The 12,605-nt window shown below is 42.7% G+C and overlaps 1 protein-coding gene across 4 annotated transcripts in view; it reads left to right on the top strand.

The window, feature by feature from the left end:
• Positions 1-4,001: 4,001 nt before the first annotated feature.
• The window catches only part of NPL (N-acetylneuraminate pyruvate lyase), a 37,053-nt gene continuing 28,449 nt past the window's right edge, over positions 4,002-12,605 (top strand). The window contains exons 1-2 of one of the 4 annotated variants that reach the window (XM_053605740.1): positions 4,002-4,041; positions 8,724-8,807. In XM_053605740.1, the coding sequence (XP_053461715.1) occupies positions 8,740-8,807 (68 nt within the window). In that variant the 5' untranslated portion in view covers positions 4,002-4,041; positions 8,724-8,739. Of the gene's footprint in view, positions 4,145-5,985; positions 6,035-8,723; positions 8,808-12,605 lie in introns of those variants that run through there. The other 3 variants (XM_053605738.1, XM_053605739.1, XM_053605737.1) reach the window with 3 other exon arrangements.

Genomic DNA, 12,605 nt, shown 5'->3' with positions numbered 1-12,605 from the left:
AAATGGAATATTATTTGGCTATAAAGTGGCATGAAGTACTGATTCATGCTACAATATCAATAAATCTTGGAAATATTATACAAAATGAAAGAAACCAGATGCAAAAGACCACACGGTGTATAATTCCACTTATATGAAACAGAAGGAGATTTGTGGTTGCTTAGGAATAGGGGATAAAAATGGGGAATGGGTTTTTCTTGAGGGAGTGATGAAAATGTTCTGAAATTGATTGTGACAATGATCGTATAACTCTGTCAATATACTAATGACTATTGAACTATTGTATACTTAAAATAGGTAAATTGTATAATATGTGAAATTTTTTTTTTTTTTTTTGAGACAGAGCCTCAAGCTGTCGCCCTGGATAGAGTGCCATGGCATCACAGCTCACAGCAGTCTCTAACTCCTGGGCTCAAGCGATTCTCCTGCCTCCGCCTCCCAAGTACCTGGGACTATAGGCACCCACCACAGCACCCGGCTATTTTTTGGGTTGCGGCCATCATTATTGTTTGGCAGGCCCGTGCTGGATTCGAACCTGCTAGCTCAGGTCTATGTGGCTGGCGCCTTAACAGCCTGAGCCACAGGCGCCGAGCCTAATATGTGAATTATATCTCAATAAAGATGCTATTTCAAAACATCTAAAGTCACAATCCCAGGTTAAGAACACCAAATATGGAAGTATGTCTCTTCTGTTCAACTCATTTTTTCCTTCTGACTCTTTGGGACCCCCAAGCATTCCCTAAAACCAGCTTATGTGTAAGACTTTTACTCAGGAGATATCCCTCTAATGGTTGACACTCATCCTCAGAAGATAAACTCTCAAAGATTTTTGTCTTGGGACCACCTATATCATTCCAACTTCTGCTCATGGCCCATTCTCCTCCCTGAAGATCTCTAGACCTTAATACAAAAATAAACCCTACCTTTTCCACCAGCCCAACTGACATACCTATTTAAGTTAGAATTTCCAGAAGCAATGCCCTTTACCTGGTTATACGTGCCCATTACCTGGTTATACATTCTTTACGCTGAATAGAAAAGATTCTTGCTCACCTATGGACAGATCTTTTACTGGCCTATGATGGATAGCAACACTTCCAAATCCAACTTCTCTTTTCCCTTCATGGGTGTTTCTCAAGGTGGCAGTGTTTCAGCTGTTTCCTCTCCTTTAGTAAAGCTGGGGGACCACCTCTCACATACAGTCAGTTCAGGAACCTGGGTTGGGGCTCCACTTCCTACTCCAAGGCTGGAACATGTGGCCAGTTTGACCAATGTCAAACTGTGTGTACACCACATCTCCTAAGCTCTTTTCCCTACACCAAAACTTGAATCGTTTTGGGTTTCAGACTTGCATAGTAGTGAATAAAATCTGATGTGAAAGGAGAGTTGAAGGGAATGATATCTCCAAACTCCACCATGTTGCCAGACACTCTGCACTTTCCCACTTCCACTGTGGGAAAAAAGAATAGGACTTGGTGTCTGCCTGGAACGCCTTGCAGTGGAATTGGGGGCAAGAAAATAGCATGATGAGTTAAATAGTGATGATTAATTAATACCGGATAACAATAAAAGAAATATCACAGCCCTGCAACTTAGAAAAGGGTTTGAGGGCTGCAATCCACTACTGAACCTTGCCGCCTATCCTTTTACTAAGCCCTACTCACTGTCTGAGACTTAGCTTGGCTAAATAACCTCTCCCAGAAAGACCTTTCCAAAACACTTTCTTGCCTCATCACACACACACACACATACACACACACACACACACACACACAATGCCCCTCAGCTCAGATTAGAGTCTCCCTCAGTATTCCTATAATATCTCTATATGAGTAGGTCTACCATTGCACTTACTATGTTGCTAACAATCAATGTCTCCCCCACACTTCACAGCAAGGCTCTGAATTTCTTAAAGGTGTAGAGGGAACACCTCTTCCCACAGGTGTCAGCCCTGTATCACAGCCCAAGACTTCCTGCTTTCTCTGGCTCCCTCCCCCAGTAAGTCTCTTGCATATCTAATCCCATTTTAGGATCTTAGCAAACTTCTTAGCAAACCCTAACATGTTATTATAAGGAATTGCTTTACACTGACATATGTATAGTTTGTTTACGCATTTAGAATATAGGTTTATTGGTCAACAACATTAAGTCTACTTACCTATACCTTTGGGGTATTGACATTTTTATTATATTTAAGTGTGATTTTGAAAAAAAGTACTTACATTATCCCATTAAGATATAATATTCTTGTTAACATTAAAAAAAAAAACTAACCAACCACCGGACATAGTGGCTCACGCTTGCAATCCCAGCACTCTGGGAGGCTAAGGTGGGTGGATTGCTTGAGTTTAGCATTTAGAGACCAGACTAAGCAAGAGTGAGACCAGTCTCTAATAAAAATAGAAAAAAACAGCCAGGTGTTGTGGCATATGCCTGTAGTCTCAGCTACTTGGGAAGATGAGGCAAGAGGATCACTTGAGCCCAAGAGTTTGAGGTTGCTGTGAGCTATGATGATGTCATGGCACTGTAGCCTGGGTAACAGAGTGAAACTCTACAAAACAAAACCAAAACAAAACCCAACCAACAAAAAGCCTGTGCTTTACATATGTATATGCTTTACATATACATACATACATATGCTTATTTTATGTAACTAGGGCTTTCTCTTTTTGTCTTTCTTTCTCTCTTTTTTTTTCTCTGCAAGATAATAGAGTAGTTGTTAAAACCATAACCTCCTAAATGATTTGAAATTTTGAAATAAAACCACAGCTCCACAGCTTGCCAGCTCTATGGCCTTTGGCAAATTACATAAGCTCTTTAAACCTCTGTTTCCAATCTGTAGAATGGAATGATGCTTCATCATCTGTAATATATAAATTACTTAAAAACAGGACCCAATAAGGGGACTGTTTTATGAATTAAAAGTTAAAATAGCTAAGCTAAAACCATGCGGGCAGAATAAGCGCTGAATACAGCACTTAAAATGATTAGCTATTATCTCTGATGCTGTGTGCAGTGAAAGAACTATTGTAATACATTTAAAAGCACTTTACAAACTGGAAAGCCCTTTGGAAAATCTACTTTCTCTAAATGAAAAATAATAAGCATCAGCCATCACTTTTTATGGAACATTGAGGTTAAATTACATTAGAAAGAGGAGGATTTGTTTTGGCTCTATTGCTAATACGTGATCTCAGAAAATAGACTCTTGATGTTCCTGCAAAAAGAGACATTTTTAGTTAAAATAATTATTCTCCAGAAAACAGCACATGAGCTCCCATTTTGGTAGCTAAACCACTTTAAAATCCACTTCTCTTAGCCGGGCGTTGTGGCGGCCGCCTGTAGTCCCAGCTATTGGGGAGGCTGAGGCAAGAGAATCGCTTGAGCCCAAGAATTTGAGGTTGCTGTGAGCTATGACGCGAGAGCACCTACCGAGAGCGACAAAATGAGACTCTGTCTCAATAAATAAATATGAATAAATAAATAAATAGCCACTTCTCTCTTCTCTCTGTCTCTGAGCCTACAGGGCTGGGTAGCAGCGTCGACATGGAGACAGCCTGGCCGGCGTTCTCAACGCCTCTGAAACAGCAGCGCAAAACTCAACAGCCAGAACCGCCAGATACCCGGTACTGCCGGACACCGGGCAAGAGAAAAGCTAAGACGGGGAAACCCCCAGCAACGTCCGCAAGCGGGAAGGCTGGCTATGCAGAAGGGGCAGGGAGAGGTTTGGACGCGGGAGGCACGGGTAAACCACGCGCTCCGAGGCCCCCAGCTGCAAGTTCAGACGCTTCCAACCCTCGAGGAGCCCGGTCGTGCGCCCACACCATCCTGGTAACAACCAGGCAAGTGTCTCCAGGTATGTAAACGCCTTGTGGTTTTGAGCCGGCGACTCTGCTCGCGCCTGGGGAGAGTCGCGGAACTACAATCCCCAGGCTCCCCTCGCGCGGCGGCACGTGGTCCCGGGCCCGGCGGCCCCAGCAATAAAGAGCGCCCGCAGGTGGCCAAGGAGAGCTGCGGCACAGCGCGGAGCGGCGGGCCCTGGTGAGCGCGGTCCGCGACGCGCGGGGGAGGACCGACCAACGCGAGCAGCCTGGCCACCTGGGCGTTTGGGCAGAGGGGCGCAGGGGCCTTGCCTCGGGGGTAGGTGAGATGGTGACACCCTGGAGGTAAAGGGGGAGGCAGACACACTAGGAAACGCAGCGGGAGGAGGTGTGAATGCGACACCTTCCCTGCCTGGGACAGCCTGGGCCAGAGGGACGCTCCCCTCCAGTCTCCACCGAGCATAGTCTTTAAGGATTTTCTCCACATTGAAAAGATTAGTTAGCGATTGAGCGGAAGGGATCTTAACGATTAAATGCAACACACAATCCTCATTTTAGGCGAAATTGGTTGTACTTCTGCTTTGCGTTTTTGCCCCAGTGTTTCCATTTTCATTTCTTTTTCTCCAAGTATTTCTCTCTAAAGTCATTCTCCTTGCTCAGCTACACTCTCTCTCCCTCCTTCCCCGCCTCTCCCTTTCCTCTTTTTTCTCCTCCCCACCCCTTTTTAACCTTGCCCTTATAAAAAGAATTTGATTTAGGCAACTTTAATTCTTTGCACACGTTGTTCTTATCTGTGGATGGAGATATGTGTGTAATATTTGAAAAGTTAACACCCCCTCCCCAGTATTTCAGTAATAACATTCTAAATTCACATTAAAGCCTTAGTCTGGAGAACATCATTTTAACCATTTGCTTTTGACACAAGCTATAAAGAGTTTCAAAACCATTAACATTCTCAAGTTTATTTAAAATTTGAATTTTTAAAAACATTGGTCATTCTCTGTTCAAGTTGTTGTCATCGTTTAACCCATCCCTTCCTATGGGACTTTCACAGTTCACAAAGCAGGCAAACTTTACTACTTATTTAATATATTGGTCTTTTACGAAAACCAAGTGTTTGGGGCAATCCGAGGGTTAAGAAATTATTTTCAGTTTGAGGAATCACAGAATTCTCTGGATCTGAAAGTGAGCTGAGCTTTAAAAGTTGGCTAGACTGAAGGGACTGGAGTGGGAGAACCACAAGAACAAAGGCAAGCCAGCCAGTGAATGGGAGGCAGGAGCAACAGAACAGTGAGTTCAACTAGGCAACTGGGGAAGTGCACTATAGGCATGAAGATCTGAATAGACACCCAGACCAGAGAGTGCAGTTTTTATTCTGGTGTTTTCTGGACACAACAAAAACAAGATCCAGTGTTACTGGAGGATTAATCTGACAGTTTGTGTGGACTGAAGGAGTAAAAAAGATAGTGGGGGGGTCAGGACAGTGATTCCCATCCTACATCCTATACTCCTCCCATGGGCCCCATGAGTTGAATATTTTACTAATCAAACTGCCTTTAAGTGGTGATTAATTTGATTTCTTTTCATCAAAGACACACATAAAACTGGTAATCCATGCTAAGAATATCAGCGTTACTGCCATGAGTATGAAATAAATACAGCCAAAAGCGTACACACACACACACACACACACACACACACACACACGAGTCTATTTAGCCTGAGAAGCCCAGTAGCATTTGATTTAGGGGACTTTTAATGCCGACTAAAGTTCCCTGAACTCTTATCACGTGAACCTCCTTGGGTCCTTGCACTTGGGGTTGTGCCCATTGGTCTAGATAAGAGGCAAGTGTGACAAGGACAGTAAGGGGGAAAGGAAAGATTGCAGGGAAAGAACAATTGAAATGGCTTCATCCTTGATTAGCCATAAGTAGTGACAGTTGGGAAGGAACCGCCAATAGAGTAGCAATGACTGGGAAAATGATACTGGTAAATAAATTATACTTCCATCCTCTACTCATCAGACAAGACTCCATGGAGGGCACTAAATGTGTACATACTACGTGCCCGACACTGTTGTTAATCACTTTTCATGAATTAATTTGTTTAATTCTCTCAACAACCCTAGGAAATACAATTACTATAATCCTCATTTACAGAGGGGAAACTGAAGCACAGAAAGGTCAAGTAATAGGCCCAAGATCACCCAGCTGGTAAGTGTTAGACCCAGGATGCAGACCCATGAGGCCTGATTCCAGATCTGGCCCCCTCAACCCCTCTATAATAAGGAACAGAGGAGGAAATCATTTAGAGGATGAGATGGCAGGTTCCCTTTGGGTATCTTGAGCTGACGCATTTGTAGGAGTGCCAGATAAAGATATATAGCAGGCATATCATTAATCTCACTTGATGGTCAGACATTCCTCCAAGTAGATAGGGCCTAGGTTATTGGCCTCCAGGGCTGAAGGACTAAGTGGCTGACCGTGTTATCAAGGTGGTCATATGATTCCTTATCTTGTGTTTGCACCATGAGCCAGGTGATTGCATTCATCTTTCTAAACTTTTAACCTCATATTTGAAGTAGGAAAAATCAGAGAAATCCTAGTATCCTATGACTCCCCTTTATTGCTCTTAATTATACAGCAAAGCTACAGGCAGGATTTGAGCTTGATTTTAGGAGCAAGTCCTGCAGGGACCATGTTTGTTTATAAGGGAAGGTATCCTGGTGGCTTTCCACAAAAGCAGTAAGTGTTTCTCAGGGGCTCATCTGAGCCAGGACTCTTGGAGGAAACAGAAAGAGTAGAAGATATGTTCTCTGTACTACAGAAATTTATTCTTCTGCTTGGGATGATAACGTTGACAGTTATAAGAGCAAACAAAATGAGATAGTTAATAATTATTATTCATGCATCATGTGGCTCAAATGAAGTATTGCAGGCATTGGGTTTTGGATGTGCCGGTCGTGTCAGAACTATAGCATAACACCTCTTGCTGATCACCTATAGACATCATTGTATTTGATATTAAGCCCACTATCTCTTGTAAAATTGTCACCAACAGTGAATGATTATATTTTACTATCTTCAATTGTTAGACATTGCACCTGTGGTTTTGAATGGCATATATGGCATTTTATGTCTTACAGCCCCCCAAAATAATAATGCTTCTATACCTAGCAAGTATCAGAGCTGGCGGTCTACCTGTGGAACCCAGGCTGTTAACCAGTCGGCTCTGTTGTCTCTCATGGCCAATGTTGGGTCTTTTAAATGATTATGGGTAGGTACATTCTCTACCAGATGACAAGGGACTCTTTGGTTACAAGTGAGTGGTATAGGTTGACTCTTTGAGCAATGAGCTCCCTGTCTGTGAAAGTCACCATCCAGCCATAGTGTAATCATCTCATTAGGTCACCCACACATTCATCACTTTCAAATTGAGTATCAGGTGTCAATCGGAAGGCTCAATGCAGGGAAAGCAAAGGCTAATGAAATACTCCTTGTTCTGGGAGCCTGCTCTAGTAGGAAAAAGAGAGGCAAATATGCAGCTTATATGGTTAACCAGAGCTAGCAAATCTGGGCAAAGCTGGGAAAAATTAAGATATGAGAGAATAGTTAGGTAAATTCAAAAGTAGATATGTAAGTCATAGTGAACCCATAAAGACTTCAAGTGCTGATTTTCAGTGAGATTCCAGTTTAAAAGAATGAAGATCTCAAAAGAGAAAAGAATGTTTCTTTTTTTATGACCATTAGTTTCAGTAATACTACAGTCGGCTCTTCAATAACATGGGTTTGAACTGCATGGGTCCACTTAATGTGGATTGTTTTCCAACCACATGTGGATGGAAAATACAGTATTCATCTGGGGATGGTGGCCTGTGCCACCAGGAAGATTGTTTGAGGCCAGTAGTTTGAGGCCATCCTGGGCAAAATAGCAAAACTCTAAAAAGAAAAAAAGGAATGAAAAAAATTAGCAAGGTGTGGTGGAAATGTACCTGTAGTCTCAGCTATCTGAAGGCTGAAGCAAGAGAATCTCTAAACCCAGGAGTTCAAGGCTACAGTGAGCTATGATCATGCCACTGCTCTCCAGCTTGGGCAGGAGTGAGATGCATCCGCCCACGGCCCCACCCCTGTCTAAAAAAGAAAATTCTGGGGCAGCATCTGTGGCTCATTGGGTACAGCGCTGCCCCATATACCAAGGGTGGCGGGGTGGAACCCAGCCCAGCCAAATTGCAACAAAGAAATAGCTGGGCATTGGGGGGGAGGGGCACACCTGTAGGCTCAGCTACTCAGGAGGCTGAGGCAAGAGAATCGCCTAAGCCCAGGAGTTGGAGGTTGCTGTGAGCTGGAACACTATAGCACTCTACCAAGGAAAATAAGTGAGACTCTGTCTTTAAAAAAACAAAAAAGAAAGTTCAGTATTTGAGATGCAAAACCCACGTGGGATGAGACAACTGTGAGTCCTGAGTATGCATTTTGGTATATGCAGGGGTGGAGATTTGGGGGATAAGTAGCATGGGGTGGCAGAATACACTGGAACCAACCCCCTGTACTTACTGAAGGACAACTATAATTCTTGTTATATTTGACTTACTTGAGTTAAGCTCAAGCTCTTTCTTGAGTCTGCTGTTGTTGCCCCTACCCTTTGAGGTTTCCAATTACCTCTATTCTCTAGATAGATAAAACGAGAGGCCTTCTACACAGTATTTTCCCAGGTCTAACCTCTGCTGTCTTAAAGTTTCCTCCCCATTAGAACTAAGAAATTTTACTTTCTTTTGCTTGCTCTCTTTGTGTACTCATAGTCACATTTTACAGTTCTAAACTAAAAATGGACTTTACCCAGGAGTTTTAATCATTAATTGACATTCCTTGAAGAAAGAGAGAAATGATGTTTTATGTTTTCCAGACTTTCCAGCAGCTCCATGGCCTCTCCAAAGAAGAAACTTCAGGGTCTTGTTGCTGCTACCATCACGCCAATGACTGAGAATGGGTAACTATCCTTTGGGAGTATAAAGGGATCTGTTCTCATTCAAGCACAAAGGACAGAAGTTCTCTGTAGTAACAATCATTTAGGACTCTGCTCCTCTGTGGTACTGTTGCTAAATGGTTCTGTCGGTCATCCCTCTGAACTGTCTCTGACCCCGCCAAGTCAGAGAAGGGACTATATCCCTGACCCCCAAGTCAGAGAAGTACTATGCCACAGTGCAGAAAGGGAAGAGGTGAGACATGGCAGCTTGCCTTCCTGCCAGTGTGTGTAGCTCCTCAAAGGAAATTCACCAGAGCCCTGCTTTCCCAGATGTGGCCAGCAGAGGTTGGATGAGAGAATCCCCTTATAGACAATCCCATTTGACATCAAGCATTGTCCTGGTCCCTCTCGGGATCCTGTCTTTAGACATCTGCATGATTCCACCCCAGCCCATTCATGGACTTGATGAAAATGTCCTACCCCGAGGAAAGTGAGAGGGTATCTGCAAGCTGGACCCTTTGTTCATGTTTACAGCCTCGTTTCCAACATTGATCATGTGTTGAGTATTGGGAAAGGAAGTAACAACAAATGATTGAGTAATCATTACCCAAGCAAGTATTTTGACTTCAGATGAATACTATATAGCAATCCCTCTGCTGGCACCATCAGATTACGGTCATAAACCATAGCTGGCCACACACTGTGTATAACCTCTCCTTGAACATTGCCACTAACAAAAAGGGGATTTAGCCACCTCCTGGATGAAAGTGTTTTTTACCCGTCAGAGGAGTTAAGACTGCCAAAACAGAATGCCGGCTTCTTTAAGTTTTTCCTTTCCCCCTCTGTAAAATATATTAATAGGCATACCTACATCATGAACTATGAATATTAAATGAGATAATCTATACAACAGTGCTCAGCACAGGGTCAGTATACACTTAGGTTTGAGCTGCTATATGGCATAAGACAGGGAAAAATGGAAGATGAATATGTAAGATACCTTTTTAAAGGCCTCTTTTTTGGTCTTCTGTTGCTGAATTTGTAAGCCTTCACCATACCCATTTAAAGTAGAAGTTTCTTGATTTTTAGTATTTTCATTCAGACTTGCCCATATCACAAATCTCCCTTAGATCATTTGAGTTCAAGACTCCCAGCTTCTAAGATTCATGAAAAATCACATCTTTACTAGGCCTAAATAAGACTTGCTGAGATGGCGTTTAGATTATTCAGCTGGTTAATAACTATTTTGTTTTCCTGTTACTTCTGTCTTTACACCAAAATCAGCTATTTCTCCATGCATCAGCACTTGTTGGGGAGATAAAACGGAAGCCATGTGACTGCATGAGTAGGCAGGATTTACTTCCTGTCGCAGTGAGGTGCTGTCTCTCAGCACGACACGTACATCTGGCCCATGTCACTTTAACCTTTCAGTAAGATCCCTCTTAGCCTGGAAATGGCTTCTTAAACTCCTATTTGTTCATCTAGAACCCACTGAGAGTGCCAGTGTATTCTTCTGCCCTATTCTTTTGTTTTCCTGGAAGGCCAGGCCCCATGTATTAGAATTAAACTGAGTCTGCTTTTCTGGATCTTGTTCCATTTCCCAAATACCTCTGGCCCTGCTGCTTCTATTTCACTGTTTTCTCTTTTTTCATTAATTCCCTTTTCTGTTTTTTCATCAATTCCCTTTTCTCTTCTAGGAGCCTCACATTCCTGAGGTATAAAATCGAAATAAGAATGCATTATTTATAGAGGCCTTGTAAGAATTAAATTATCGGTAGATTAAATTAAATAGTGCACGTCAGTGTGTAGCATGTAATGGGTATGTTAGTTGCCATTTCTCCCGTCACCTGCTCCATCAAACACTCCTATAGGTACAAGCAGTTTTTTTTTTTTTTTTTTTTTCTGTAGAGATAGAATCTTACTTTATTGCCGTCAATAGAGTGCCATGGCGTCACACGGCTCACAGCAACCTCCAGCTCCTGGGCTTAAGCGATTCTCCTGCCTCAGCCTTCCGAGTAGCTGGGACTACAGGCACCTGCCACAACGCCCGGCTATTTTTTTTGTTGCAGTTTGGCCGGGGCCGGGTTTGAACCCGCCACCCTTGGTATAGGGGGCTGGCACCCTACCCACTGAGCCACAGGTGCTGCCTGGTACAAGCAGTTTTGGAAGGCCACCAAGAGCAGATAGGCATCAACCTACTTTCCTACAAGGAAATCTGTACTTCTGTGATGTTTCTAAGAGACAAGGTGGAAGGAAGGGGCACACGGAACCTAATACCTGGAAATACAGCCCTGTGACCTACCATTGTGGGGGTTTTCCTAACCTGGCTTGTACATTATACTTCAGCCACCATCGTTCTGAATAGCTGAACTGTTCCCCTGCATCCTTTTTTTTGTCTTAACTCCAATGAATACTCACTAACAATTTATCGCTCTGAATATAAGTTGATGTCCTGGACCAAGAATGTTGGCAGAATAGATCTTAATTGGTTGAATAGATCTTAAAGTATCTGGGTCCTTGACCCCCAGTTTTGATGTCTGATCCTGGGAAAGTCTTGTCACCTTTTAAGAGTTCTCTTTCACATTCTATAAAGAAAGCATTCGACTACATTGTCTCCAAGACCCATTCCAACTGCAGTCTATAGTCCTCTGGTGTATGTCATTACAGCTACTATGGTGATCACCATTAAATAAGTATGTATAAAGTAGCTCTAGTAACTCTAGAGGAGTAACTCTAGTCCATCTTCCATACTATAGCCCAGCAACCTTCCTGGTAAATAAATCTGATCATGCCACTCTCCTCTTTAGGAATCTCTGTTGAATCCCTCTTGTTCAAAGCTTGCTACTCATTGTATGGCCTGTGGGTCAGTTGCTCCAACATGACACGGGAATTTGGTAGAAATGTAGACTCTCAGGCCCTACCCTATACCACCGAATCAGATCCTGCATTTTACAGTGTCCCCAGATGACTCTTCAGCACATCGACGTGTGACATGAACTGGTCTAAAAATTCAAGCCCAGACTCCCTGGGATGGCATAGGAAGTCCTTCACAATCTACCTTTCCTGCTTCACTTCGTTCTTCCCTCTGTGTCTTTATGCACTGTTTCCTCTGCCCTTTTCTTCCAGCATTCTATTCTCTTCTTTCTTAAGTCAAACACTTCTACTGATGCATCAAAACCATCCTCTGGCAATTCCTCCCCATTTCTCATAAAACGAGTTAGAGGATCCTTCCTATGAAATCTATCAACAGCCTTTTTGCATTGCATCCAAATTATTTGTTGGTAATTGTTATAATAACATTTTGTTACTTGCCTACCTCTTCCAGCAGGCTTTGAGCTACTTAGCCTTATTCAACAGGTATTTACTGAATGCCAAGCACTGTACAAGAACGAACATGTATCTTACTTATCTTTGCATCTTCAGCATCTAGCATGGGTGCGATAAATTCTGTTATTTCTTGAGTAAGTTTATGAAAGGCATGACTGGTGCTGGAAAGGAAGCTCACGCTGACTAAATGCTGTCATTCACTAGCCTGGGCATTTTCATTTACATTTTCCAAGTTAACTCTGGATAACAGCTCCATGAGAGAGCTGTTATAACTATTCTCGCAGTTGAAGAAAGTAAGTTCCTAAAAGCTAGCACACTTGCCCTAAACTACAGAGTTAGAAAGGGAGATCTTTCTCTACCTAACACTCCCTTTTTTTTTTTTGCATTCGAAAGATTTTTGATTTCCTTAGTTATTCAAAGAAGTCGCTTTTTCCTTTAGAAAAAAAAAAATAGTGCACAGTTGTTAGAACAGAAAATCCATTTCTCATTGGCCAA

This window comes from Nycticebus coucang, chromosome 10 (genome assembly GCF_027406575.1).
Source record: "Nycticebus coucang isolate mNycCou1 chromosome 10, mNycCou1.pri, whole genome shotgun sequence".
NCBI classification, from domain to species: domain Eukaryota; kingdom Metazoa; phylum Chordata; class Mammalia; order Primates; family Lorisidae; genus Nycticebus; species Nycticebus coucang.
This window is presented reverse-complemented; position numbering and strand designations above follow the sequence as displayed.